Source organism: Grammomys surdaster, unplaced genomic scaffold (genome assembly GCF_004785775.1).
Source record: "Grammomys surdaster isolate TR1022 unplaced genomic scaffold, NIH_TR_1.0 171, whole genome shotgun sequence".
Lineage (NCBI taxonomy): Eukaryota > Metazoa > Chordata > Mammalia > Rodentia > Muridae > Grammomys > Grammomys surdaster.
Window position 1 is genome coordinate 46098 of NW_021604619.1, and position 27072 is coordinate 73169.

Sequence of the window (27072 nt, forward strand, 5' to 3'; positions counted from 1 at the left end):
GGAACAGCTTTATAACAAGGTAAGTACTGAATCAAATCAATCAATCTCTCTCTCTCTCTCTCTCTCTCTCTCTCTCTCTCTCTCACACACACACACACACACACACACATCTTTTAGGTTCCTAGAAAGTAATTTAATGCAAGAAAACATCTGCTTTGTACTGACATGCAGACTAGGTATGCTGCATTCAGGACAGTCTAAAAATTGTTCAATCCATTTCTACTGGTTACATTGTTACAGAGATGTAAACATAAAGGATTTAAGATAATTGGGACTATTGTAAGAGACACATCAACTGGTTAAGCAGACAATAGGAGGTAATAGCAAACTAGACAAACTGCAATTATGTCCAGGGAAGAGAAGCATGGGACTTAGCATGTTATAAGTCTGAAGGGGAGGTTTTCCTGAAGACCTGGAAGTGGTACAGCTCTGAGGGAGAAGGTTTCCCTGTGGAAATGTTGCAGCTCTGAAGGGAAAGGCATCCCAGCAGTTGGGAGCCAAGTGATTCCACAGAGTCACACTGCACAACAAACCTCACATTGGAGACTTACTGGGAGGGACATAAGAAGTGACTGCCTCTACTGGGGCGAGAACTGAACAGGAGAAAGGCTGATATACGGTCTTTTTTGAAGGAGGACTGTTCCAAGGTTGAGAATTTCAGAGTGATGATTAGTAACATTTCAAGTCCTGAGCTTGGATCAAACCCAGGGATTGGCGGGAAATTTGCACTCTGCAATTGGTGGATTTTCATGCTCAGGGCTTGGTGGGTTTGGGTAGCTTCTGTCATCCAGAAGGGGGCTCATTACCCTACATTCGCCCATTTTTAATAATAATAATAATAATTAATAATAATAATAATAATAATAATACAACCAGGTGGTAGGGAATGTGGCAACATTTTTATTAGAGTACTTTCTGCTGATTGGGGTTGCCAAAGTTCTTGGGGGCAAACTTGATCTTCACCATAAGGGTATAGTCGGTAGTCACAGGCCTCTAGCTCTAGGGGCTGGTCATTGTATAATAGCAACTGAATAAAAGTCTAGTTAGAAATTTTTAAGATCTCTTGTTGAAAAAAAATGTAAGAAAGAAGTTAATAAGGCAATGTGCAACTAGAAGGATTAAGAAAAGGAGGAGAAAGGGGTTAAGAAAGGCAATATCCAATTCCTTATTAAACTGTCAATGAACCACTGGCCAAAGCCATTGAGCTGTTTTTTATGTTTTTGGAGGTCTGTCTGGAGTTGCAACATCTTATCCTTTACTATAACCAATTGGTTAAGATAAAAGCAACATCCCTCTTTGAGGAAGAGACAAAGACCACCTCTCTGCTGTTAGTAAATCGAATCCTCACTGATTTTGTAGTACCAAGGTGGCCAGTGAGTCTATTCGGCCCTGTAGGATGAGGATGGTCTGAGTCACTCACTAAAGGTCCTGGATGAACTGAGAGGAAAACAGATAATAGGTAGTAAGGAAAGTAGTCAGTCATGGTTTCCAGTGGCAATGCCAGCAGTTATTCCCAGGGCCACAAGAAGGGATAAGTCCTGAACAACTCCTCCTCGCTCATGACATGCTAGTAGAAGCCCTGTGATGGGAACTGGTCAGGGTTCCTCTCCAGGTACCACTCCTAAATGTGGGAACATGAGGGTGCAAGTCCCAGACTACCCAGCCGGGGCTTGGGGGAGGGCAGCCATAAACATGAGTCTTCAGAGAATCAAGGCTTGTGAGCTTCCAGACATAGTAGCAGGGTGGTAGTGTTCTGGGTGAGGGTATTATCACTGTGAGGAATCCAGTGTGTCCCTGAGGAGTTAAAGCAGTGTGATTCCAGAGAGAGAGAGAGATCTGAGAGACCCGAGTGGTTGGAGTGATAATTTGGCTTAATGCAATAATCGAGTGGAACAGCATAAGACAACTTTCTAATGTCGCTCGTACCTGAAAGTCACCTGAGTCCCTATGAAGACAAACCCAGTGAGATGAGAGCAAACAAGGCTTGAAGATATAAATGATTTCAGTTCTGGCAATAGAAGACAGTGAGGTGAGAGACTCTCTAGCCAGCAGAGTGTGTGAGCAAGACCATACAGAAACAAACGCTTTGGAGTGGAGAAAAGAGAAAGCCTGAATATAGGGAATGGGGAATCTCTTTCCATTTCTGTTATCACTCACAGTATTTGTAGAGGTCCCGAATAATATTGAGACCTATGATGTCACTGGTCAACATTTTGGATTGATTGTCTAACAGCTAGATTATCTAGGGCCTGATTCAATTGCAAAAGCAAATGAATTTGGAGCCCTTCAGGTCCGGTGACACGGGGAGAGGCTGGAGGTTTTCTAAAGGGCATCCCAAGGGGAAGAGAAAGGGTATGGAAGACATTGGTCCCATGGATGAGAGGAGGAAGAAAAGAACACTGCAGCCTGTGTTTACAGGCATCCCCAGGACTCAGAGAGGAGTGGAGGAATCATGAGCCCCTGAGGGGATCATCACAGCTTAGGGATTTAGCCTGATTAAGCATAAGCAGAGACTCGTGCCTGGTATTAGAGATTTTGTGGAGGCTAGATGTGAAGACAAGATACCAGGTCTGAGGGAAGGGTCTAGAGGATCTGTGGGATTATTGCCAGCACTAAAGGGAGGCAGAAGAAAAGGGCAGCATGGGGCAAAATAGCCTGGTTGGACCTAAGGAAACTGCAGAATTGCAGTTCTAGAGGTAGGGGAAGGTCAGGGTCAGGTAAAGGGAGAAGCCTTAGGCTTAACTACCATGCTGGGGTACCTCTGGGGTATCAGTGGAGTGTCAGATGCCTAACAATTACTTCCTCAGACTCAGGAAAGCTTTTATACCCAGCTGAAGGGAGATCTTACCGAATCGCCGCTGGTAGATGGGGTGCCACGTGATGAGTGAGCCAGAAGGTGAGTCTGTTGTTGCAGGTGGACTGGAGATGAGGGATAGACCCCAAGGAGGAGTGCAGGCACCAGGAGAGCCTATCTGAGGTATAGTACCAATGTAAGTGGTACAGCTCTGAGAGAAAAGGCTTTCCCAATGAGTTATAGCTCTGAGCAGGGTTGGGGGAGGTCCCCTATGGAAACGATACAGCTCTGAGGGGAAAGGTTTCCCCTGTGGGAATGTTCCAGTTTTGAAGGGAATGGCATCCTAGCATTAGGGAATTAAGAAATAAGATGAAGTCACACGGCACACACTCTCACACAGAGAGTTATAGGGAGAGATGCAGGAGGGTTGCTCCCCCTGCTCCAGGGTAGAAGCAGCAGGGAACTGAGCAAGAAGCAGATTTTATTTAGGGTTTCTTAGGGTTGGAATAATTCAGGGTGGAGATTTCCACAGTGGGGATTTGTACAATTTCACATCCTGATTATGGGGCAAGCCCAGGGATTGGTGGAATGTCACGCTCAGGGACTGGCTAATTTTATGCTCAGGCATTGGTGTGTTTTATCACCTAGAAGTGGCTTGGACTGTTTACTCTGCACTTATGCTAGAGATGCTTTTTGTAGAGAAGAAAATAATGTGCAAGTGTGAACTGTGATGCTGAGGCAAGACAAGAGAATTAGACAGGAGGAAGAAAAAGGAGCTCCTCACCCCTGCTGGCTGAGGCTTAAGTGTATGAATTAAGTTTACAGTCAAAGCATGATTCTTGAACATTGACATTTTTTATTTATTTTTTATTTTTTTGGTTTTTCGAGACAGGGTTTCTCTGTGTAGCTCTGGCTGTCCTGGAACTCACTCTGTAGACCAGACTAGCCTCGAACTCTCGAGCTCAGAAATCCGCCTGCCTCTGCCTCCCAAGTGCTGGGATTAAAGGCGTGCGCCACCACCGCCCGGCCATTGACATTTTTTAAATCTGTATTCTATCTTATAAGTTTAAAAACTAGCATAATTTGTCACATAAACTTCATACAAGTTGAAGATGCCTGATAAACCACTCACAATCTACTTTATTGGCAGAGGTGGGGATGGGGAGGGGATCTTTGGGTAAAAGTAAGCATGCCTAAAGATGTTGCCAAACTATCTATCTATCTATCTATCTACCCATCTATCTGCCCATAGTTGGGTATATACAGTTATTCCTTCCTTTTTCAGAAAAGTAGAGTCTACAATAACTATATAAAGTAACTGAGTTCATTAAACTATTTTCAATGGAGTGTATCATTATACTTTCACCATATTTATTTCTGTTACCCTCTGACACTCTCTGTTCTACCACTTCCCTTCCTTGCCCCAATAGTCATCCTCTTCCCTCCATTTTCCATTCTCTCTCCATCCTACTCTCTCCTTCCCCCCACCCTGTCTCTCTGGTTAAATCTATACTAAAACCATTATTAGGCAGTGACTCTTCAATTTATTTCATGTGCATTCTTTCATTATATGTGCGAGGTATCCTGGCCATGTTCACTTCTCACTCCCTTCCTCTCTATTTCCAATTCCACCTTCCTCTCAAACACATCACCCACCCTACTGTCAGTCACCTCCTTGCTTTACTACCTACTGGTCCAATTATTTTTGCCCACATACGAACAGATATGGAATCATCCACTAGGTCATGAGAAACCTACCAAAGGCACTCCCACTCCCCGCCCTGCAAGGGAAGGCACTGTCCCTGCCCCACCCTCCATGAGCTGTCACTAGCTCTTCAATTAGGGATGGATCACTGGAATCCCCTTCCCACCATACTAGAATTTTAACCGGCTTGATTTTGTGAAGGTAACCATGGCTGTTAAGAGTTCAAGTGTGCAATAGCCATGTCATGTCATGAGGACTGCACTTCACAGCCCCCATCCCCACTTTCCAGCTTGTAGGTTCTTGTCTACCTGCTCTTCCACGATGTTCCCTCAACCTGAGTGGAAGGCAGGACCTTTTCTAATGGAACTACAACTTTGCTTTATGCTGACATATCCTAGAATTCTTCCTTAGGATATAAGTCCAAAAACTGCAGCTTTCACTGAATTGAATCTGAATGAAAAAAACTCCTCAAGCTGCTGAGGCTTGCACAGTTGAGCCATGTTTTCTACTGCCTGCAACAGTGTCACACAACTATGTAGGCTAGGAAAGTCCAAACTGAGATTTATTATTATGGGAACAATTAATTCTAAACATCAGGAGTGGCAGGTTTTCATCTAGTCTTTGTCACTAACTGAATACATCATCAGTGACATCCTCTCTGTATGATGCATGATCTCCTAGCAGAGAAGAAGAAAGGCAGGCACAGAGTTGCCCAACCTCAGTCCCTCTGTTGTGTGACCTCTCCTGGAGACATGAACAAGAATCTACTCACTCCAAACAGGGAGTCATCGACAAATGAAAGAAAAAAATTCATCCACATCTGGCTTGTTAAACCATGGTCTTGATTGGAGTTATTTATAGCAGCCGAATCAAAGGCATTGGTAATGTCTCAAAAATCTGTGTTCTACAAATCCCTGCCTTGACTGTAGAAAGGTACACTGAAGAAAATCCCTTCCCAGAAATTTTTCATTGTTTTTATAACTATGGGGAGGGGTCTTTAGGTTTCTTTAGCTTTCATAGTCATATATACTTAGTTTTTTTTTTTCCTTCTTGAGACTGTGTTTTAATTCAGAGGAAACAGCTACTCAACACTGCCCATTTTGATTTACCCTTTCTATGAAGGTCTATGCTCTCCATTTTAGGATGTTGAGAAGGATTCCTGACCTTTACCATCCAAGAGTGTAAAATACCCTCAGACTGGGGCAGCCCAATAGGTCTCCCCAACCTCAGCAGGGGGGAAGCAGCAGAAGCTCTGCCTGAGGTGCACAGAAGGACCTGAGTTCTCAGAACTATGGAAAAGAGGGACAAACATTGGAGCATTTGGCAGGTAGCTAGAATGCAGAGGTCATTAGATTGTGGAAGTCAACAATGACATGGAACAAATGTTAGCACTGGAGAAAAGGAACCAATTAGAAAAGAAAGACTGATGTTTTCTGAAAGTCCTGATTTCAAAGTAGCCAGGCCTAACAATTCATAGGAAACAAGTTTGTGGAGAAGGATATGGAATAGATATTATAGAGGGGCAGGCTGGCAAGAGGCTAAGCAAGTAATGATTGAGTGAGATGTGGTCCTGATGTGAAGGGAGGAAGGGAGACATGCTGGACTTCCAAAGTCTACTGTATCTGGCAAGTAGCTCTGGAATCCCAACATAAAACAGATAGGATCCCCAGTCTCTTAGCTCACTTGACTTCACTTATGGTTCTTACTTGCTTGGTCATCTCAATCACGATTCATGTATTCAGGTTTCTAAAACACATATATGAGGTTACTGTTGACCACATTGTGTTCTGCTGGGTTTCCACAAGGCACATGGATATCTTTAAGCTCTTATAGAGAAAGGACCAAATTGGACAATCACCATTCCCTGATACATCACAGTTGCTTCAGATGTGATGGCTGATGTGTTTAGTCACACACTAGTCCCCCAGGAACCGAGACAATAGTGAACATGCCTGTGAGATGTCTGTTATGAATGTTATGTGTATTAATTTATTGTGCAGCCCATTAGCTTTTAGAGGGTGGTGTACTTGTCTCTATAGTCAGAAGAGAAGGTAAGTCTCAGATTTAGAAATCTATTGAATTCTCATATCTCTAAAGCTGGAAGGACTTAATCTGTAAGACCTCCTTCTACCTCTGAAGGTGTGACACCCTTAACCAGATGTTGGGATTCACTAGAGATGCAAATCCTTTAATTTACTACTAGAAGCAGTGTAGATTTGTTCATTTCGAAAGAAGCCCAATTTTTTTCAAATATTCTTTTCATGTTCTTTTTGTTTGTTCATACTTTGCTTTGTTGTTATTTTGAGACATCTGGTTAATTTATAGCTCAGCCTCCAAATGTTTGGATTATATTCAGGTACCACACACCTAGATGCCAGTTTTTCTTTTTTAAATGGGACACTAAGTTCCTAAAGTTTCAAAGTAAAGCACTGAAAACCTTGATCAGTCTTTTTTTCCCTGAACTTTCCCAAAATCTGCCAACAGAAAGGCATTCAAGAATTAGATGCTCCCTCCAGTTCCTCTTCCAACACTGTCTTGGCTGAAGGACTCTGGGAAAATGGGCAGTAGGTTCTCAGGAGGGCAGCATGGAGCTCAGGGAGGGCTCCAGGCTGGAGTGGAGAGGCCCTGACCTGTAACCAGGAGAAAGCAAATAGTCTAACACTCTGAGAGCAGGACTGTGTTGTTTCTCCCTGAACTTCATGAAACCCTCTGTGGTGGAGCACCAGGAGCTGTCCACATGGTGGTTACTGACAGCACGGCTACTCCTCAGAACTGGCTGAGGCTAAGGAACATGTGAGGCTCCATGAATCATTCAGTCTCTCTGGTTCTCATCCTCTGTTGACTCTGTGAGGCTGTGTGATACCCTGTGTCCTGGTGGAGAATTGACGAGTCAAGTCTTGTTTGGAGACTGGCAGATGTTTAAGTGAAGGGCGTTGTGATGAAATACCGTGTACCATGAGCCTCTATCGATGCTAATAGGGTTAGTGAGCGGATCTGAACCACTTGGCTCAGTGTTCCCCACAGTCAGTCACCTGCAGCCATGTGACCCTTACTCTCTCTTCCTTTTTCTGAATCACTCCAGCTAATAAGAGCATGCAATACTCACATTCAACAGCTGTAAAAATAGTGGAGTGATTATATTTACAACAAATTTTATGACATAAGCTTTGGGGCTTAGGAGCTCTGCATTTAAGGAAAGCTATTTAAAGTAGTTTGCTATCTCAAGTCTAAGTGCACATACGTAAGAAAATACATTTATTGGTAAAGACAAAGTTAGTGTTTCCAATTGTACAACATCAAGCACTCTTCAAGAGGATGTATTCTGTTCTGTAACAGCTCTTTGGGGCTTAAGGGGTAATGTGTGTTTCCCCCAAGTCCAGCACTGGGGACTCTACTCCCAGTGATTCCTCAGTGATTAGTTTCCATCCGTGACCTCACTGGTCCCATCTATCTCAGAAGCCACTGCTTTTTATTCTTTATTTCTTTGCTGTGTACTACCTCCAAACAACCTGACGTGAGAAGCTGTCAAATTTCCTTACTGGAGTCAGTCAAGACCTCGTATTTATTCACAGTGACCAAATGAGCATATGGACATGCATATAACCATACATACAGCATACACACACTGAAACTAAAAAACACATCCATCTACTTAACACTTTCTGCACTCTGGAATGTCCTATCCTTTTTCAAAAAATCAGATTTCATAACTTACTTTGAGATTTTCACTTGTATTTAAAAAAACTTATAAATGCCTTGGTTAGGGTTTTACTGCTTTGAACAGAGACCATGACCAAAGCAACTTTATGAGGACATTACTTAATTAGGGATGGCTTACAGGTTCAGAGATCTAGTTCATTATCATCAAGGTATGGAGCATGGCAGTGTCCAGGTAGGCATCGTGTAGGGGAGCTGAGAGTTGTACATCTTGTCCCAAAGGCAAACAGGAGAATACTGGCTTCCCTGCAGGGCAGCTAGAAAGAGTGTCTTAAAGCCCTTGTCCCCACTGACACACTTCCTTCAACAAGGCCACACCTACTCCAACAAGGCCACGCCTCCTAATAGTGCCACTCCGTGGGCCAACCATATTCAAACCATCATACAGTAGTTAATAAAGCCTAGACTTGGTTTTGAATAGAAGAGTCAATGGTAGAACAGCAGTTCTTTTAGCATAGACTTCTCTACTAACCCATCTCCACGGTTGTACAGTGAATATAATTTTAAGGGTCCCATCAGGTGACACTTTTATTAGGAGAAAATGAAGATAAACTGATGAGGATGCCCAGTGTGGCAGATATGGAAATCCCTTAGCATGGTGTCAGGTCCAAAGGAAACTCCATGTCTCCAAATTACAAAGGGAGGCATCCTTTCCCATGTGATGGGATCCCAGTCAGGCAAGAGAAGCTATTTGTCCCAATAGTGACGTTTGTAGAAACAGAGTAAGCTCCAGCAGGGCGCTGAGCAACGAGTCAGCAGAAGTAAGCTCCTACCAGTAAGTTCCAGGGACCAAGAGCGTCAGAGCAGGCAACTCCAAGGTGACATTTACCAGGGGTGAGCAGGCAGAGGAAAGGAGCAGCTAAGACATCAGTTCTAAAATCTGGAGTTGACTATGATGGGTGGCAAAAGCCAGGAGAGACGAATAATCCACTCCTTAGGAGAATTCTAACCAATAGCCTAGTTCAGTTAGGAGTGGTCCAACCCATTGGAACTAGGGCCATTTGTGCCCCTTTTGGTTTCATTAATAACCAGATAAACTGATGATATGACCACTCCAGGATATGGCTAAGGGAGTGGTTTATATTTTAGTTATGAGAGAGGACATCAGACAGAGTTCATAGGAAAGAGAGAATGTAGTAGCCTGAACATGGACCTGGCTATAAAAGAAGCAAGGACAGAGGAGAGAGAGAGAGAGAGAGAGAGAGAGAGAGAGAGAGAGAGAGAGAGAGAGAGAGAGAGAGAGAGAGAATAGGGAATGGAGGAGGCAGACGGAGAGAGGAAGATAAAAAGAGTGTGAGCAAAAGAGGGAACATAGCCAGAACAGCAGAGTTATAATGAGGATAAGTGGCTGGGGGTTGGCAAGCCCATATTCTGGGAAAGTTTAGGGTAGGAGGTGAGGAGGACTAGGTGGCTAACATGCGCATTAAAGTGTGGAGCAGGTACTTGTGATACTGAGGGAGGCCAGCGTGGGTTTTGGTATGCTATTAGGAACCACAGATAACTTTCTGCCACTGATAAGGGAAATGGCTCCTTTTGGTAGAATGCTTGGGGAATGCTGGCTTTTGTCTATCCACAGGAATTTGGGGAAATGGGGTTTCCTGATGTTGGTCCTATGTTGTGTAAAATAGACTCAGCAATACTTCTCTTCCTTGATTTCACCTTGAAATGCAGAAGCAAGGAGTCTGATCTCTGCTTTTGATCAAATGCAGCTTAACAGCCAAAGTGCTGAACAGTGAGTGTCTGCTGCTGTGGTCATTGCTGGGTTAGCCATGTCCTTGGGGTATGATGTGCTTGCTTATGAGAGTACAGATCCTTCTTGTCCTTGTTCCTCTCCCCGAATCTTCCTGTCCCTGCACTGATTGTGCACACTGCTTTAAACGTACTCATGTCCTGTTTCCTTAACTGAAACCTGGAGAAAGCGGCAGGTCATGTGACCATGTGGGTATTAAAGGCAGTGTGTTAGAGGAGATCTGGGCTGGGGATGTAGCTCAGGGATACAGAGCTTGCCTAGCCTGTGAAAAGCCCTGGGTTAGACCTTCACCAAGTGGGGAGGACAGGGGAGACATGAGAGGAGGGGAAGGAAGAGAGAGAAAGAGATTGGGGTGGATGGGTGGGACCATTGGAGGTCTACAATAAATTGTACTTTGCTGGTACTTTGTTTTCCTATGACGTCCCACACATTATCATCCTGCACTCTGAACTATGATCCTATTTCTTTTAAGTTATATATTAATCAGTGGACACACTAAACTGGTTTGTTGCAATCTGAGGGTGGCTCCTGACGTGTACCAATCTGGACCAAGGAACATAGACCTGGAATGTCTCCAGCTCTGCCATCAAGAAGGCAGATGCTTCTTCAGGTAGCAGCTGTTGTCCAGACATCCCCATAGGACAGACTTTTAAGAGAAGTGTGCTTCATCCCTGTTTAGAAACCCAAGCAATTGCTGCCATGGCGGGGAAGCCAGTCCTTCACTACTTCGATGGCAGGGGAAGAATGGAGCCTATCCGGTGGCTCTTGGCTGCAGCTGGAGTAGAGGTACGTTCTGCATGAGTCATTTGAAGTGGAACCTGAAATTTCTTGTATCAAACACTTCCCTCACAGGAACTGACAAAGTGTCTTGCTGAATGACCGAAGATAAAAACTGCCAACTCTTAAGTGATGCACTGATTTATCTTAGATATTAATTGTTTTCAGTGTCGATCATTAACATTAAAATATGGGCAGGAGAGATGGCTCAGCAGTTGAGAGCACTTGCTGCAATTCCAGGGAAATGATTTCAATTCACACACCACACACATACACACACACACACACAAACACAAACACACTCATATGCACACATGCACACACATGCGGAGAATAAGTCTTCAAAAACAACAAAATACGTGTAATTTATCAAAATTTATACACTCTATTTAGATGCAAATGATCCATAGAAAACAAAAACAAACGTGCCATGTGTGAAAAAGAATAGAAAAATGAACACTGTCTATTTGATGCTGTTACCTTAGTTTTTTATATGATCATATATTGTAGGTGTTTTTGCATATTCTAGATTTTATTTGCATTTATTCATGTATGTTTATCTGTATGTGCAGATGCGTATGTGCATATGTGTACATAGGAAGGCACATGTGTGGAGGTCAGAGATCAACCTCAAGTGTGATTTCTCAAGTACCAGCCATCCGAGCCACCGTTTTTATATATATATATGTAAAGACAGGGTCTTTCACTGGCCTGGGGCTCACCAACCGTAGCCAGGGAACCTCAGGTTTGCATAGATTTCCACTTCTGCTGCTCTGTGATTCCAAGCATCTACGATCATATCCAGCTATTTCGCATAGGATCTAGGGGTCACTCACAGGTCACCATGTATGTATAGCAAGCATTTTTCCAAATAAGCTATTTTTCCAGCCCAGTTCCTATGCTCAGGAGAAACAATATAAACTATTTAAGGATGAAATAATGGTGGAGGAAGTGAGGCCAAGGCAGTGGGGAATAGAAATGAATACAAACAAAGGACAATCACACACATGCGCACTCACGAGTCACATGAGCACACACATAAAGACACACAGACACACACTTACACATCAGTGTGTTAATGTGTAATAAAACAAACTACTTTATATATTGGCTTAAAAACAATTAAAAGAAAAAAATGGGAAAAAAAAAGAAAAGAAAACAATTAAAAGATTAGCCGGGCAGTGGTTGCGCAACCTTTAATCCCAGCACTTGGGAGGCAGAGGCAGGTGGATTTCTGAGTTCAAGGCCAACCTGGTCTACAAAGTGAGTTCCAGGACAGCCAGGGCTACACAGAGAAACCCTGTCTCGAAAAACCAAAAAAAAAAAAAAGATTAATAAGTAAATAAATAAATAACCCCACCCCCAAAAAAGATATTAAAGAGTCAAATACTCCTTGACAATGAGGTTACATTATTCGGCAGTTCAACTCTGCAGTTAGAGGGAAACAGGTGTATAATTTAAAATGTTCTGAGGCATAATGCTTCTAGGCCACAAACCTGTACAGAATGTTGCCAAACTAAATGCTGTATGAAACATAGCACTATGATAAATACTTATATATGTAAATAAATGCAAATTATAAATGTGTAACTCTACCCCACACAGTGCTTAGAATGGAGATACTGAGTCAATGATCAAGGAGTGAGGGAAAATGAAAGGCCAAGGCATTAGTTACTGTTTGTGCTTGTGTGTCAGGAACGCCTTCCAAAGGTAGGGTATTGGTCCCCAGCCTGCATCTGTACTGAGAGGCTGTGGGACCTTTAAGGGGTAGGGCCTGGCTGGAGGAAGTTAGGGCCTAGGATATCTGCTCTTAAAAGAAAAAACATGGGCTCCGGCTGCTTTCTCCCTATTTGCTGCAGCAGCCCTGTGAAGACTTGGCTTTAGTAGGTGTTTCTTGCCTAAGAGCCTACTGAGAACAAGTGGACTGGAACCTCTGGATCAGAACTTCTGTATCCACAGGATGGTCATTGTCATCACATCCATCCTCCCCATCATCATCAGCATCACACTCCCAGCCCCATCTCACCTTGCCCACCCTCCTGAGATGACCACTTTCTAACCCTTATGTTTTTCCTGGGCTGGATGTTTGGCAAACTGTTATCATATTATCTTATTGTGTCTAGAGTGTGATATCATGGGATCATATACTGCCACAAGAAACTGATCCGTGGAGCATGCTAAATAAGCCCAAAGTCCTGAATTTTTACAACTAAGAACTCCATGAAAGTCAACTAGTCACTGAAAGTAACACCTGTGTATTATGTAATGGTCTTTGCTTTCTGTGGGGCAAGTGAGGTACTGAGGGTTTTGCAAACATTCCAGTATTCTTTTAAAGAAGAATACACTTCCTCTAACTTTATAAATGAGGAAATGAAGTCTTTCCCATGTCAAGCAATTGATCGTACCATCTCACAGCTAACACGAGACATGGCCACTAGTGCAACCAAACATGTCAACTCTAAGAGTCCCATGCCTTGATGACTCTTTCCATGGGCTCTCCTTGGGCTCTGCCTACAAACAACTTGAATTATTATATACAGTCCGCCTGTGCTCTCTCTATGAAGTATGCATGGCGACTGTAGTTGTAACAGATGCAAGGCCCCGCTCCCTGTAGACGTCACAAGCACAGTGACTTATTTCAGGAAAACATTTAAATGAACTGATATGGTTCATTTTTCATCAATACGAGAATAGTTTAAGCTATATTGAAAAACAGAAGGGATACCAAAAGGTACCTGGGAACGAGAATTCCTGAAAAAAAATAAAAGACTGATTCTGCAGAGGCTGATGAAGACTATGGAGAGTTTGGCTGTCACAGACCCAGAGGCTAATTACTATCTATTATGGACAACCTTGAGACACCTAAGAGGTATTCTTTGTCCACCTCTGTGTCAGACCTAATGTCCCATGGACAGATGAAAAGTTTGGAATGTTTTGACTTAACAAAGGATGTTTCAGCACTAAAGGCTGAAAGTGTTATCAGATAGCATCCGAGACAGCTACAGTCAAGATCCCTCCATTTGACTGTAACCCAACTCTAAAATGTTTCTAGCATCTGTATTTAAAAAAAAAAAATGCCATGACTTGTGACTTCTTTGTTCTGTTATCACCAAAACTTTATGAAACTTCTTCCATGTTGGAACAATTGAACTTGGTGTTATCTAAATCCACATTCTCAGGCCACAGCCACTCAAATTTAGATCCAAAATAAATTATTACTTTTCCCAGTGAGTTGAAAGATGTTCTTTTATATGTACATACCCATCTTTTAAAAGCCTAATGGTATCTTATGTTTTCTGAGTACATAATATAAAACTGGCGGTTTATAGGTGGTTTGCATTCTTCAGTGATTTCGTCTCGAGATCAACCCGCAGACATTGTAAGGAAATGCCTGCTATGGAGTAGGGTACTGAGACACAAGAACACCCAGTAGCATGGCCAATGTAAAGAACCTAATACATTCAGAAGGCCATACTCAACTCACAAAGCCATCTCAGAACTCCTCTATTTTAATAACCAAAAATAATGTAGAGATATTTGTTCCTTCTTACATCAGGAACTCTATATAACTGTGCCCCCATTTTCCAGGAGAGGCAACTTTACTTGCAAGGGTAAAGTAATGTAGCAAACAGGAAGTGCTTTACCCATAGCAGGGCTCCTGAGGACATAAGTGTTGTTAAGTACAGTCCACGTCTATAGGCAGGATGTTAGACACAGGCTCATGCCCTGTTCCATTCTGGAGACACACACTGTTCCTTCTGATTACACTTGGGGATTGGATGAAATATTACAAATGCATAACGAGAAGAAAAGGTCAGTGTTTCCCTGCCACTGTCATTCCTGTAGCTCATGTCACAGTCACTGGCACAGGAATGGTCCTAGGAGAGGTGACGTCAACTACAATAAGGAGACTTTCCTGTGGAGTAGGAATTTTGAAGAGCTGTCCTACCTTTGTCATTCGAGGCAAAGGACAGTCTACTGCCCAGGGTCCAGCTTTTCTGAGTTTGAAGCAAGCTTTAGGTGTAGGTTTTCCTGTCCCTATCTTCTGTAGAGATCTGGGGTGCTCTCAGATGCTGGCATGTCTATCACAAAGAGCTTTTTTAGTATACATTTTAAATGCCGTATTCTACAGATCTTTGAAGTTTTTGAGGGCCATCCATCTGTCTAAAGTATATTTGACCAGACAAACTTTGCTTGTATGTAATTACTCATACCAGTCTTAACCTTGAAAATATTCAAACACAGGTGGCTAAATAAGGCTTATTACTATAATTCCTTACATTAGTACTTAGCGTGATTACAAATATACTTCTTAACACATTAAAGGATTTTTATCATTTATAAGGTGACCGACGACTAACTTGCATTTCTTAATTATCATTAACAGTTTATAATAATTTAGTAGCTTTCATAAGACTAGGAATTTAGGTTTTGCCCTGTTAGGTTTTTAGCTTTAAAAATCATGATTTTTGAATTGAGGCCCCTTTAGTATCAAAATAGGCCTTTTTTGTTTGTTTGTTTTTAAAAGACAAGGATTCTCTGTGTAACAGCCCTGGCTGACCTGGAACTTGATCTTTAGACTGGGATTAAAGGCTTGTGCCGCCATGCCTGGCTCGAAAATAAAACCTGTAATCACAGTATCCAAACAGCTAAGGCTTAAAGGCAGAGAAGCTAGTTAAATATTACTGTGGACATCATTAGACGTTAGGAGTTTATCGATCCTGATTATTTAATATATCTTACTCATTAAACATGTCAGTATACTTATCTAAATTTACCAGCAGTTGGTGTTGAGTCATTGGCAAAGGCATGAAATTTGATACAGAATATTTTAAAGAGTTGAATCATGTATACAGTACGTTGTAGCAAATATAACCTTAAATTTCTACCAACGTCACACAGAAGTCCATACCAATTTAAAATATCTGAGACTTGTTGCTTTCTTAGTCTAAAAGGAGATACAATAATAAACAGTTCACTAGGACAAAGAAGTTTTATGATTGTTGTTTTATACAGCATGGTCGTCTTAAGATGGTAAAGACACATGGCAGGGTGTCAACCATGTGGCTGACATGGTTGCTATTTAAAACATTTTTCCTCTATCTGTCTGTCTGTCTGTCTGTCTATCTTTTTTTAATGAGTTGTACTCATATTACATGCACATATACCCAAAACAAGAGTTGAAGCACATATACAAACACCCATGTGTACAAATACCCAGGTTTTCTTTTTTAATTATATGCCTTTTGCTCTAAGTTTAAAGCCAAATTTTGTTGTAGATTATATACATTTTAAACCAGATCCAATGAGTAACTTACAAATTCTTAGATAAGAATTTATAGCATCTTCTTAAGATGTTTTGTTTTTGAGAGCAGAGTGCAAAGAAATCAGGAGATAAAAGATTTTTTAAGGGTGGGGAGTTGGAACCTTAGAGATAAGAGAATTTGAGCGCTTATAGCATAGCGAGTTTAGATATAAGATATTTGTGAATCATTTGGCCATGACAGTGGAAATTTGGAAATCAGGTAGGCCGATTTCTGGTCTTTGAACGAAGCCACGCTGTTGTATAAAATCTGAGTCCATGGAGGAAGAGAGAGGACGTGTGTGTTTAGTTTAGCACAGGCCCGCAGAAAGCCAATGGCAAGGTCCATGTGGGCAGACCACAAGAGCCAGCGCTATGTGGCGATCATAAAGTGGGCTCTAGACTTTGAAATTGAATTTACAGACAAATGATAAATGCACATCTCATGAAGGTCAGGTCAGCTTGGTTTGAGCAACCACTATGGGAGGCAGGGGGAACCCGAGGACTACACGGTGTTCTACCTGGTAGCCTGGAGTGAGGGAGAGGGGTTTTGCCCTGGGTTAGATGTCTCTGGATCCTAAAGCTCCTGAACAAAGACCTTCTTTGTTCTGGAATGGGCTTGCCCTGGCACATCCCATCATAGCAAGGGACCCTGGGGAACTTAGACCCAGAAGAAGTATCTGGTGCTTCTTAGGCTGCTGGCAAAGGATTACTACTCACCTGGTCAAAAGTTGATCAGGTCAAGCAGAGAGAAAGATAAGGGGAAAGGAGAGGTCTTCAGTCTCCCCGACATGGACTAGGGGCTTAACTCCTCCCTGGTCTTTGGCACCAAGATAATAGGTTTTCTCTGCCCACTAAATAAGCCAATTCAAGCTGAATTTTAAAAGGGGGCAGGTTATTTGCGGGGCAGCTCTCAGGTGAGTTCACCAGTCCCAAGGAACAAGGCCAGGGAAATCGCAGGGAGACAGAGGAAAGAGAAAGCATATGCCCAGGGAGGGAGGGAGAGAGGGACAGGGGGACAGAAGGAGGCAGGAAGGGAAAGAGGGAAAAGGAGGGAAGGGGGGAAGCAGAAGGAGAGGGAGACTGACGCCTCTGGGGGAAGGGAAGCCCAGCCCCTGGGCTGGAAAGTTCAGAGCAGAGGGTAGGGGTATGCCAGCCACACCCTATAACAGCTAAACCCAGAGCTATGTTGGGGAAACCTGGAGGCTAGGTGCACTTTGGTATGTTAAATAGGCACATTTTCCGGGTCTGAAACTTAACAGTTGTAACCACAGCTCCTTTGTTAAAAAATATCTGCTATAAATTTCCATCCATCAAGCGTAGATTACCCGTGTACCAAACTTTAAAAAACAAAACAAACAACCCCCCCCTTTTTTATAGTATTGTAGAGTGAAAAATTATAGATACTGGGTATATAGAATTCTTTTTAGACATATAAAATATTCTTTAGGCTTTCTTTATAAAGACATGGAGAAACTGAGCCATGAATCAAGTTAGGAATGTGGAAAGACCAGTCACCATTACTGGAACTGGCTTATCTGCAAAGAGAAAGGAAAGAATGCAAGTGAACTAGGTGGAACCAAGCTGGGAACCAAGCTGAGAACCGCAGTGACAGGGCAAGGCCACAGTGACAGGGCAGGACCACATTCTTGAGAAAGATAATCGTACAGAGAGTTTTCACCTGATCCTGACTCATGTAGGTTGGATTCCTTTGGAATGTTCCACTATTTTTATGTTATATCACCCTAACAACCTCTCACCCCCTCCCCATTCCTTGGTTTGTGGTTTTTCCCCTTAAAAACCCTCCTCAAACTGGCAGTCAGGGTCAATTCAGCTCCTGCGTGGGCATATGAATTGACCGGCAGCTAGCTGTCACGCCCTAATAAACCTCACAATTGCTCCGGTACACGGTGTCTCGAGCAGATTACTGGGTGGTCGCGACTTTCTGAGACTTGAGAGAGGGTCTCCCCTCTGCGGAGGTCTTCAGTATCTATAGACAGGAGCCATTAAAGTGAAAATCCTGGAGCACAATGAACTTAATTAATAAAGACTTTGTCACGAGCAAGGGATTTGAATCCCCCCGCGGGGAGAGGAGCGACAGGTCCTGCTCCACTCAGGGATTGTATACTGGATTTGATTGTGAGATCATCAGCTCCTTGAGAGGGAAGAGTGTACACCAAGAGACAGAGTTTGTGGAATTCAGTTACTTCTTTAATGATAATGCACAGCAAGCAAACACAAATGCTAAGGCTATTGCTACAAGATATTGTCACATTTCCTATAGGTTGCCTCTAACAATATGCACAATTAACACAAATAATAAGTTGCTAATTATCAAAGAAATAAGCATAGCAATAAGCACATCATTCATTCATGGATTATACGACCTGAATCCTTTTGATGGTGTCGGGTTACAGGTTCGAGTCCTTGAAGGCCGGGTCAGGCTGCGGCTTCCAGAGAGTTGAATTGCTAATTTGACCTTGCAGGGTGCTTGACCAGGAAGCTGGAGGCGTTGTCTCTCGGCATGAAGTCGGAGCTCGACCAAGAAGTTGGAGGTGTAGGTCTCTCGGTTAACTCTTTGATGACAGGGTGCTGAGGAGGCTTTGTTTGGAGGATCACGTTAGCCTGTCATGGCTACAAGTATGATGAAGTACTCCAGACGGGATCCTTTTTTATGTTGGATTTGGAGTTACTCTTGACGTACATGGCAGATAACCACTCGTGTATGGTTATCTCAGCACAGCTTCATTTCCAGACTTGCCTTTACAAGTACCAGACATGTCCAGACATGTCCAGACATGTCTTACAAGTTTCCTATTACAAAATGGACTTGGTCCTGTTTAAGGGCCTGCTCCTCACAGACTTGTTTGTTCTTCCTGTTTTCTAGTTTGAAGAAAAGTTTCTGAAAACTCGAGATGACTTGGCAAGGCTAAGAAATGGTAAGAAACAGATCTAAATGTTCCTGATTTTTTTTTTTGGGGGGGGGAGGTGTTTCTGGTGGAAGCTATAAGCATTTAATGATAAGACAGTACCTATGTAATGTTGTGGTTATTATTATTCTGGGGGGCTGCTACACCACCATGTTGCCTTTAACTATCTATTAGGGGATTTCTACCCCACATCACACCATATTGTTCCTAGATAAAAGACCCAGACAGCTTTAGTACTATAGGAAGCTCAGAAGCACTAGAGCAGGGCAGGTATCAACCCTCTATCCTATTTTGTCTACTTGCTGTGGTCATCTCCGAGATATCTATCACTTGTCATGTTCTGTTTGGGATCTCTCTACTCTATCCATCGGCCACATGGCCATGGGCTTTTCCTTTTCCTCTCCCTTTCTCATGGTCCCTACCTCAGACCTGAAGCCCAAGAACTCCTCTCTTCTGCACAGCCCAGACTGTAGGCATCTTTATTAACTAATCAGGGATAACTTGTGGAGCAAGGTTTACATAGCATCATTTGTACTTGAACATCACCTGGAGTGGGAGATGCTGATCTTAGGGGCCAGTATTTAGCATTTGAATACATAGCAGTACCAGACCAACTCCCTACACATAATTGTTGTGTTCACTGAAGGAATGTAAGTCATGGGTTTTCTCTATGAGTGGACCTGAAAATCTCTCAGTTAAAGGAGCTGAGAAGCTCTTTGTAGTTGCTGAGAAGCCATCTCCAGAGCCCCACAGATGTCCTATCTCTGCTTTCACATACTCTCTGCCTTAGCTCAGGCTCCCACAGTGCCCTCCATCCACATACAACTCGCTGGACGCCAGGAGCAAATATGCCGATCACTTACCTTGAGTTCTAACAGGTTTAACATACTGATTCGCTAATACTGTATTCTAGGATTAACAGAAAGATTAGACTGGTTATGTGGAAGACTATGAGGGGGGTAAGGTGAAAAGGGAGAAGGCCAACACCTATGGGTGAGGGTCCCTGGGTCTACTCAGTACATACTGTCCCTTGGTGTTAGTGAAAAACACACGGGAACCTACAAAGAAGCAGGTTTGTGATCTTGTCTTGATGCCATGAACAGCAAGAGACTTTGGGACTTTCCCATTTGTGAATGGTACTGGATGACCATTGGCTTGTACCTCCCTCATCTTGTTCCTAAAATATATACAGATGTGAATTAAACACTCCATCATGTCCCATGCAACAGATACAGAGTTAATATTCTGGATATGAAATTAAAATATTAATAAAATAGGCTAAAACTTAGAAGATACAGCAGATGCAGAAAAAAATGCTATTTTATTAAAGATTTAGCAAGCAACAAGTTGTTCTTAAAATGTCAGTGCATTCATGAAATACCTTTTGTTTTAAATGTTCTGACCAGGGCATGAAAAAGTGTGTTTGTGTGTGTATGTGTGGTGTGTGTGTGTGTGTGTGTGTACAGACATTTTAGTCTTCTTTTTCTTTCTTCATCAATAGATGGAAGTTTAATGTTTGATCAAGTGCCCATGGTGGAGATTGACGGGATGAAGCTGGTGCAGACCAAAGCCATTCTCAACTACATTGCTGCCAAATACAACCTCTGTGGGAAGGACCTGAAGGAGAGAGCCCTGTATGGTAGACTTTCTCTGAACCATTTAGGTCCTATCTTGAGAAAGCAGAAGCAGGGCAAGGGATTCATGAACACAGTGGGGTTGTGTGCTTGGATGAGCATACACTGACATCAGTTAGGAGGAGTCCCATGGAGATGAGGGAAGAAGATGAGGGGTTAGAGATGTGTCGTTGTAGAATAGGAGATTTTGGAGTCCTGTTTCCAAAAGAGTTGTTTAATCTTTAGAAGTGATATTCTAGCCAATAACTTTGCACAAAGTCCAAGTCTTTGATTGACAGTAAAGAGAAAGATCCAAAGAGCTGACCTTCTAGTTCTATCCATTACAAGACATATAACAGTAACCATGACCTTAGGTTACCATCGAAATCTACATAGAGTCAGCCTGCCTGTGACTCATAGAGTCTGGTGCAGAGACACCAGGGTTGTACGATGCTTTTCATGGGAACTGAATGAAGGCTTTTTGAAGCTACCAAGACTAATCATTAGCTCTCCTCTCTCTCTATGATACAACCACTCCATTCAAACAAAAGTCTTCTGTGGAACTGTGGGTTATTTCTCAAAGGTAAAATGTCAAGTCACCAATAACCTAGCGGTTCCTTTACTAGGTGAATACATAAGAGAAATGAAAATACATGCTCAGGAATAACTGCACAGGAATGTGTATAGCTGTGCTAGTTATAGTGTTTTAAAAATGAGCCAAGTGTTAACCAGAGAGTGGATACAGAGAAGAACACTGCTTGCTAGATATTCAGGTCATTCAAAATGGAATGTTACTGGATGTGGTGGCGTTTGCCTTTAATCACTGAGCTCAGTGACCAAGACTGGCAAACTGCTGTGAGTTTAAGGACAGCCTGTCACCATAATGAATTACAGCCAGAGCTACATAGAGAGACTCTGTATATATTTTTGAAAGTCCAAAAGGATTGCTAATCTGCAAGTATAAATCAGATTACTACTACTCACTCCATATACCCATCAGAGGTGAACAGTTTTACCACTGCCTTTTGCATCTTTTAAGTATGAAACCTCAGGTGAGAGCGTTTTGGCAGAATGCTTGTCTGTTTTTCAGCATTGACATGTATACAGAAGGTGTGTGGGATCTGGAGATAATGATTCTCTACTACCCCCACATGCCCCCTGAGGAGAAAGAGGCAAGTCTTGCCACAATCAAGGACAAAGCAAGGAACCGTTACTTCCCTGCGTATGAAAAGGTGAGTGGAAGCTGACTGACTTTCCACACATTCAGAGGGTCTGATAGTCCTCAGTGGACACCTGGGTAACTAAAGCTACAATAACAAAAATGCCAAGTCTGTTAAAACATGCTATGAAATATAACATCAAGACCCTGCAGATTGGTGTCAGGACTGGTGTTGGGACAGACTTGCTGCGTGGTTCGTGGATGTTTGCCTTCTATCTGTGCCTTCAATTCCAGATGGCGTATGGGAGATACGCCTTTAAGAGTCCCCCTTTTAGGAATCAGGGATGCAGTTCATGAGCACTGAACCTACAGTTAATCTATTTCCCTCTCAGGGTCTTACTTACTAACAGCATCATGCTGGGGATCTTTGCATCTTGATTTGGGGTGGGGTCAGACACAGATCCTCAGTCACGATAAAGAAAGAAGGTGTTCTTGGGTTGTTGGTCTTTTGTTAATTCAGCACCTAAACACTGGAGGTGTTGTGTAAACGTAGAATATGAAGAACCATTGGGATAATTATAGCAGAGAGAAGTGTTTTTTTATTTTTTTCAAAATTTTTTGTTCTGCTGTGACCTACAGTAGAGGTTTTCTGAAAGACATCACAGTCACAATTAGAACTTGGTGTATGTGAATATCCCAGCCACACTAGAGGCTGCTCATGATTAAACAGTACACCGTCATCTTTTGACTCGAGAGCATCGTGCTGAAAGTAATACATCATAAAGTATTCTGCCCCTGATATATGGAAGCCTAAAACAGGTGGCCTTCAGAAGAATATTGTTCTGATTCAGGATCAATTTGAAGTGTCTACACAATAATGTCAGAGGCATTGAAGGGAGGAGACAGGGAAGAGATGTAAAGGGGAAAAAAATGCCGGAATTAGCAACATGGCCCTCAGATTTTTAAAAAGAAATTTACACAAAACAAAAGAAAAAAGTTCTGTCTTTATACATATATGTGTGTTTGCTGTGTGTATACATCTTCCTGAGAATTCCATTTACAAATGAAGAGATCATGTTTCAGAATTGAACCACCCAAGGCCAAACTGAACATAAGAAAAATAATTCTAGGCATGTAACAGTGGCAGGTGCCTTGCACATAAGGGAAGAACCACAGATTTCATCTACTTTCACTTCACTGCGTATGGTGCTTTCCCCTTTCATCTTCAGGATTTCAATAATGCTGGATATTTTATTCATATTAGGTTATTCTTTTCTTTGTTAATTCAACAAGTACTAATTCATTGCTTGTGTGTCAGATCTAGGGTGTAGAAAAGAACATAAATCATCATTCCCTCAGAGTCTGACTCTTGTGATGCTGACAGATCAGGTTGAATCCCATGAAAAGATGCTCACCATCCATTACAGCTTGTCTTTTACCAAGCAGTGATTTATATATGTATACCTAATTTAATATGTATTTGAGGACATATTATCTTTAGTTGGTAGTGCTATGGGAGATTTTTTCTTCATTCTTAAGACTTTAACATAGATGAACTATTTTAGCAAATATTGCTTATTATGACAATTTTTTTTCTAAAAGCTTTCATTCATCTGGAAAAGTTGAGCTAGGCATGGTGACACATGCCTGGCACTCAAGATAGAGAAGGAAAAGGATCAGTTCAAGACCAGGCTAAGTACACAGTATGTTTGAGGCCAGTCTGGACTACATGAAAATCTGGCTCAATAAATACATGCATGCATGCATGCATACATACATACATACATACATACATACATGCATACATATAGAAAGTAAGTTAAAGAACACAATGTCTACTTGATGACAAAATTGACATCCTGTTTGTTCAATGTATGCATTCATCCCCTTTACCTGCCCTGGTACTAATCATAGTCCTTTTTCCTAGCATTTGGAAACTAATTGTAGCCATGGATTTAGTTAACCCTGTGATGCTTCAGCAGTGCTGACGATCCCAGAGCAGAAAGAGCCTGAGCCAATGTTGCAGAGATGACAGTTCAGGCTTACTGTAGATGCCATAGACATGAGAATACTGGGAAGCAGAACGAGGAGGAAGGTAGTCCCTGAAACGGTCTATACATGTGTGAAGGGTGCAGTCACACAGTGAAGGACTTCCCACAAAGAGACTACAGAGTGTATGTGGGCCACCTCCAAATGTCAGGGCTTTAGGGTGGGTAGGAAGAAATGGTGCCTGTGGAGCTAGGAGCTTGTCAAGTCTCTAAGATATAGTGAAGGACAGATGACAGATGGTCAGAGATCTGCTTCTTGATTTTATCATGAGCCAGGGCCTAGAGACAAGCATGGGGCCCCATAAGCACCTGACAGGGCAGGGAAGGAGCATTTGATATGAGCGGCTCAGGAGAACTCAAGGGGCCCCAGTCTGACATCAGTTGTCTTCAAGATCTAACTAACATCTTGAATTCCTCAGGTGTTGAAGAGCCATGGACAAGATTATCTCGTTGGCAACAGGCTGAGCAGGGCAGATGTTTCCCTGGTTGAACTTCTCTACCATATGGAAGAGATGGACCCAGGCGTTATAGACAACTTCCCTCTGCTGAAGGTACTCTGTCCCAAGCCCTTTGAAGACAACCCATATCTTACCTCATGGAAACCAATATATTGACCATCAGGATGATAGTGATGCAACTTGCAGTTACGTCCTGTCTCCATAGCTAGCCCTCTCCTCCAGACATATCATATATATATGTATATGATGTATATGTATATGTGTGTGTGTGTGTGTGTGTGTGTGTGTGTGTGTGTGTGTGTGTAAAATTAGACTTTAGATATTAGTTCCAGGACATGAAAAGAATCCTGTTACATGAGGAAATCTGAGGTGGACGCTCTCTCAGGACATATAATTTTGTCTTGTATAATGGAAAGAATCCAGGACCACACTCTCTCTCACTACATCTGATTCCACCTTAGATTTGATCCTGATTTCAATGGGATTCTCTCTATCAAAGGTGCAGCCTTGTCCTTCCACACTGAATGTATCTGCAGAGGTCTTTTTCAGGCTTCTACATTAACGAACACTGTATTTGTGTGGTGGTGAATAGTTAATCTGCACTGAGCTTCCGACTGGTGATTGAGCTTCTAGCTACCTGCCAGAATTCCTGGATTCTCAAATGAAAGACAGTTGGGCACTTCCAAACCTCCCCGTGGCTACCACACACTCCCCTCTGATATTCCTTAATTAGCACTTTCTAAATTCCACCATGAGAGGGGCGTAGGATGGACCACACCATGACTGGGAAGCAGAAGGATCAGACTCAAAGGCCCACTGACATAAGAGTCTGGGACGCAGCCCCAGAGATCCGTGCCTAGCTTGGATCTGGGGCAGCAAAGATAAAATATAAATTTGGAAAGTGTTAACGAAGGAATAACAGAAGAGAATATGTGTTAGCCAGGGGGAGGTCTGGAAGTGCCCAGCCTTTGAGCTAGTCAAAGCATATATCAAAACTAAGCTGATGCATGTGTCTTTCATTCAAGAATCCAGAGAACTCTGGCGGGTCGCTGGAAGTGTGATCACCTGCCAGGAGCTCAGTGTGAATTAATTATTCACCACTACATAGTTCTCTCTACAGAGGCCTCCTTTACAAACATATTTCCATAATCCAACAACTCCTTTGTGTGTGTGTGTGTGTGTGTGTGTGTGTGTGTGTGTGTGTGATGAGTGGGGGTGTGCACGTGCACTTATGCATATGGATGCCAGAAATAGACACAGGATGTCTTCCTGGATCATTCTCCATCTCATTTATTTATTCACTCATTCACTCATTTGAGGTACACTCTGTCACTGAGCCTGGAGCTCATCAGTTCAGCTAGGCTGGCTGACCAAGGACTTCAGAGCTGTCTGTCTCCACCCTCTGTACCACAGCACTGGGGCAGAAACACATACTTCTCTCCTAGCTCATATGTGGGTCGGGGGATCCAGACTCCTGTCCTCACGCTTGCAGAGCAGGCACTTTGCCCACTGAGCCATTCCTAAGCCCTCCCTCTCTCTTTATTTGCCTTTGTTTTCCGTGGTGCTCGTGAGTAAACCTTGCATATATGAGGCACATGCTGTACCACTGGGCCACACTGCCAATCCCTGCTACTCCCATTTTTCTTTCTCAGTGAAGGTTGGTATTGACTGGATCCAGGTTTTCCGGTTCTCCTTTCTACCACCATTTCTAATTCTATTATCCCAAATGATCATTTTTATCTATTAGGGTGTGTCTATGTATCAGTATCTGAGAAATTGTTCATCCTTAAAGTTTACAGAAGTGATGAGTCTGCAGGATTAAAGTCCAAAGAAAAAGAGGGAAAAACTTTCACAAATGAATCTTTAAGATATATTGGGGCGAAGCTCCATTTCCTTTCTCTCATCTTCATTCTCTCTGGGTGTCTGTCTCCAACCTCCACCCTGGTGCTGATGGAGGGGCTTAGTTGGGCATTTGATTGGCAGGGCCACAGAGCTGGACAAACAATAAACTCCTTATTCAGCCACTCTCTGAGGCTCTGATTTGTCTCTTGCAGGCACTGAGAACCAGAGTCAGCAACCTCCCCACAGTGAAGAAGTTTCTTCAGCCTGGCAGCCAGAGGAAGCCTTTTGATGATGCAAAATGTGTAGAATCAGCAAAGAAGATTTTCAGTTAATTCAGACAGCTATGGATACATACCGCCCACAAAACCAGCCTTTGAAAGCTTTGCAACATTGAAGTGTTCTGACTAAATGTTGACCCTCCTTATTGGGAGGCGAACAAGTTTTCTAAGGCTGCTGTGTTAATTCACATAGACATGGCTGATGACAAATTGCTGGGAATCTACCTAGCTGTAGGTAAAATTGCAGTCATGGTCCCTTTCTCAGATAGTTTCTTAGATATGCTTCTTTCTTTCTCAGATATGTTCAATAAAACAAAACAAACTTCTTAGAGTCTGGAGTATTCAAACATTGTCATGAAATAGCTGTCATATCCTTGTCTAACAGAGTTAAGTAGAAATCCTTATCTCAAACTCTGGCTGATGCAAAAATAATCTTTCCTTATGGAGAGTGCCCTTTCTGGTCAAATACACACAGACATGTGATCACTCAAACTGAGAGGAACTGTTTTCCTTCAACTTATTAATGGTTTTTTTTTAAATTCAATTTTTCAAACAATATATTTATGTTCAATATAGAGCCATCATTCTTCCTGGGCTGATTAATGATGGTTATGGCAGGGACAATCATTTACCCAGCCCCAGAATCTCTGAATTTCTGTAATAAAATTAATAAAAACTCAGTTATCCCTAAATACAAAA

The 27072-nt window shown here is 42.5% G+C and overlaps 1 protein-coding gene across 2 annotated transcripts; it reads left to right on the plus strand.

The window, feature by feature from the left end:
- LOC114621035 (glutathione S-transferase A3) lies at positions 1-27072 on the plus strand. 2 transcript variants are annotated; one of them, XM_028767191.1, is made up of 7 exons: positions 1-19; positions 10646-10752; positions 18933-18984; positions 20477-20609; positions 21679-21820; positions 24215-24346; positions 26308-27072. In XM_028767191.1, exons 2-7 carry the CDS (start codon positions 10666-10668, stop codon positions 26425-26427), a joined length of 666 nt encoding a protein of 221 aa, XP_028623024.1. In that variant the 5' UTR covers positions 1-19; positions 10646-10665; the 3' UTR covers positions 26428-27072. The 2 variants fall into 2 exon arrangements, with proteins under 2 accessions (XP_028623024.1, XP_028623023.1); XM_028767190.1 differs by lacking the exon at positions 1-19 and having other exon boundaries at positions 10530-10752.

Bases quoted from the DNA above. Each gene is read 5' to 3' on its own strand.
- LOC114621035 (XM_028767191.1), top strand. From the start codon at position 10,666: ATGGCGGGGAAGCCAGTCCTTCACTACTTCGATGGCAGGGGAAGAATG. The intron at 10,753-18,932 runs GTACGTTCTGCA...CCTGTTTTCTAG, and splicing joins TGGCTGCAGCTGGAGTAGAG to TTTGAAGAAAAGTTTCTGAA. The intron at 20,610-21,678 runs GTATGGTAGACT...TCTGTTTTTCAG, and splicing joins GACCTGAAGGAGAGAGCCCT to CATTGACATGTATACAGAAG.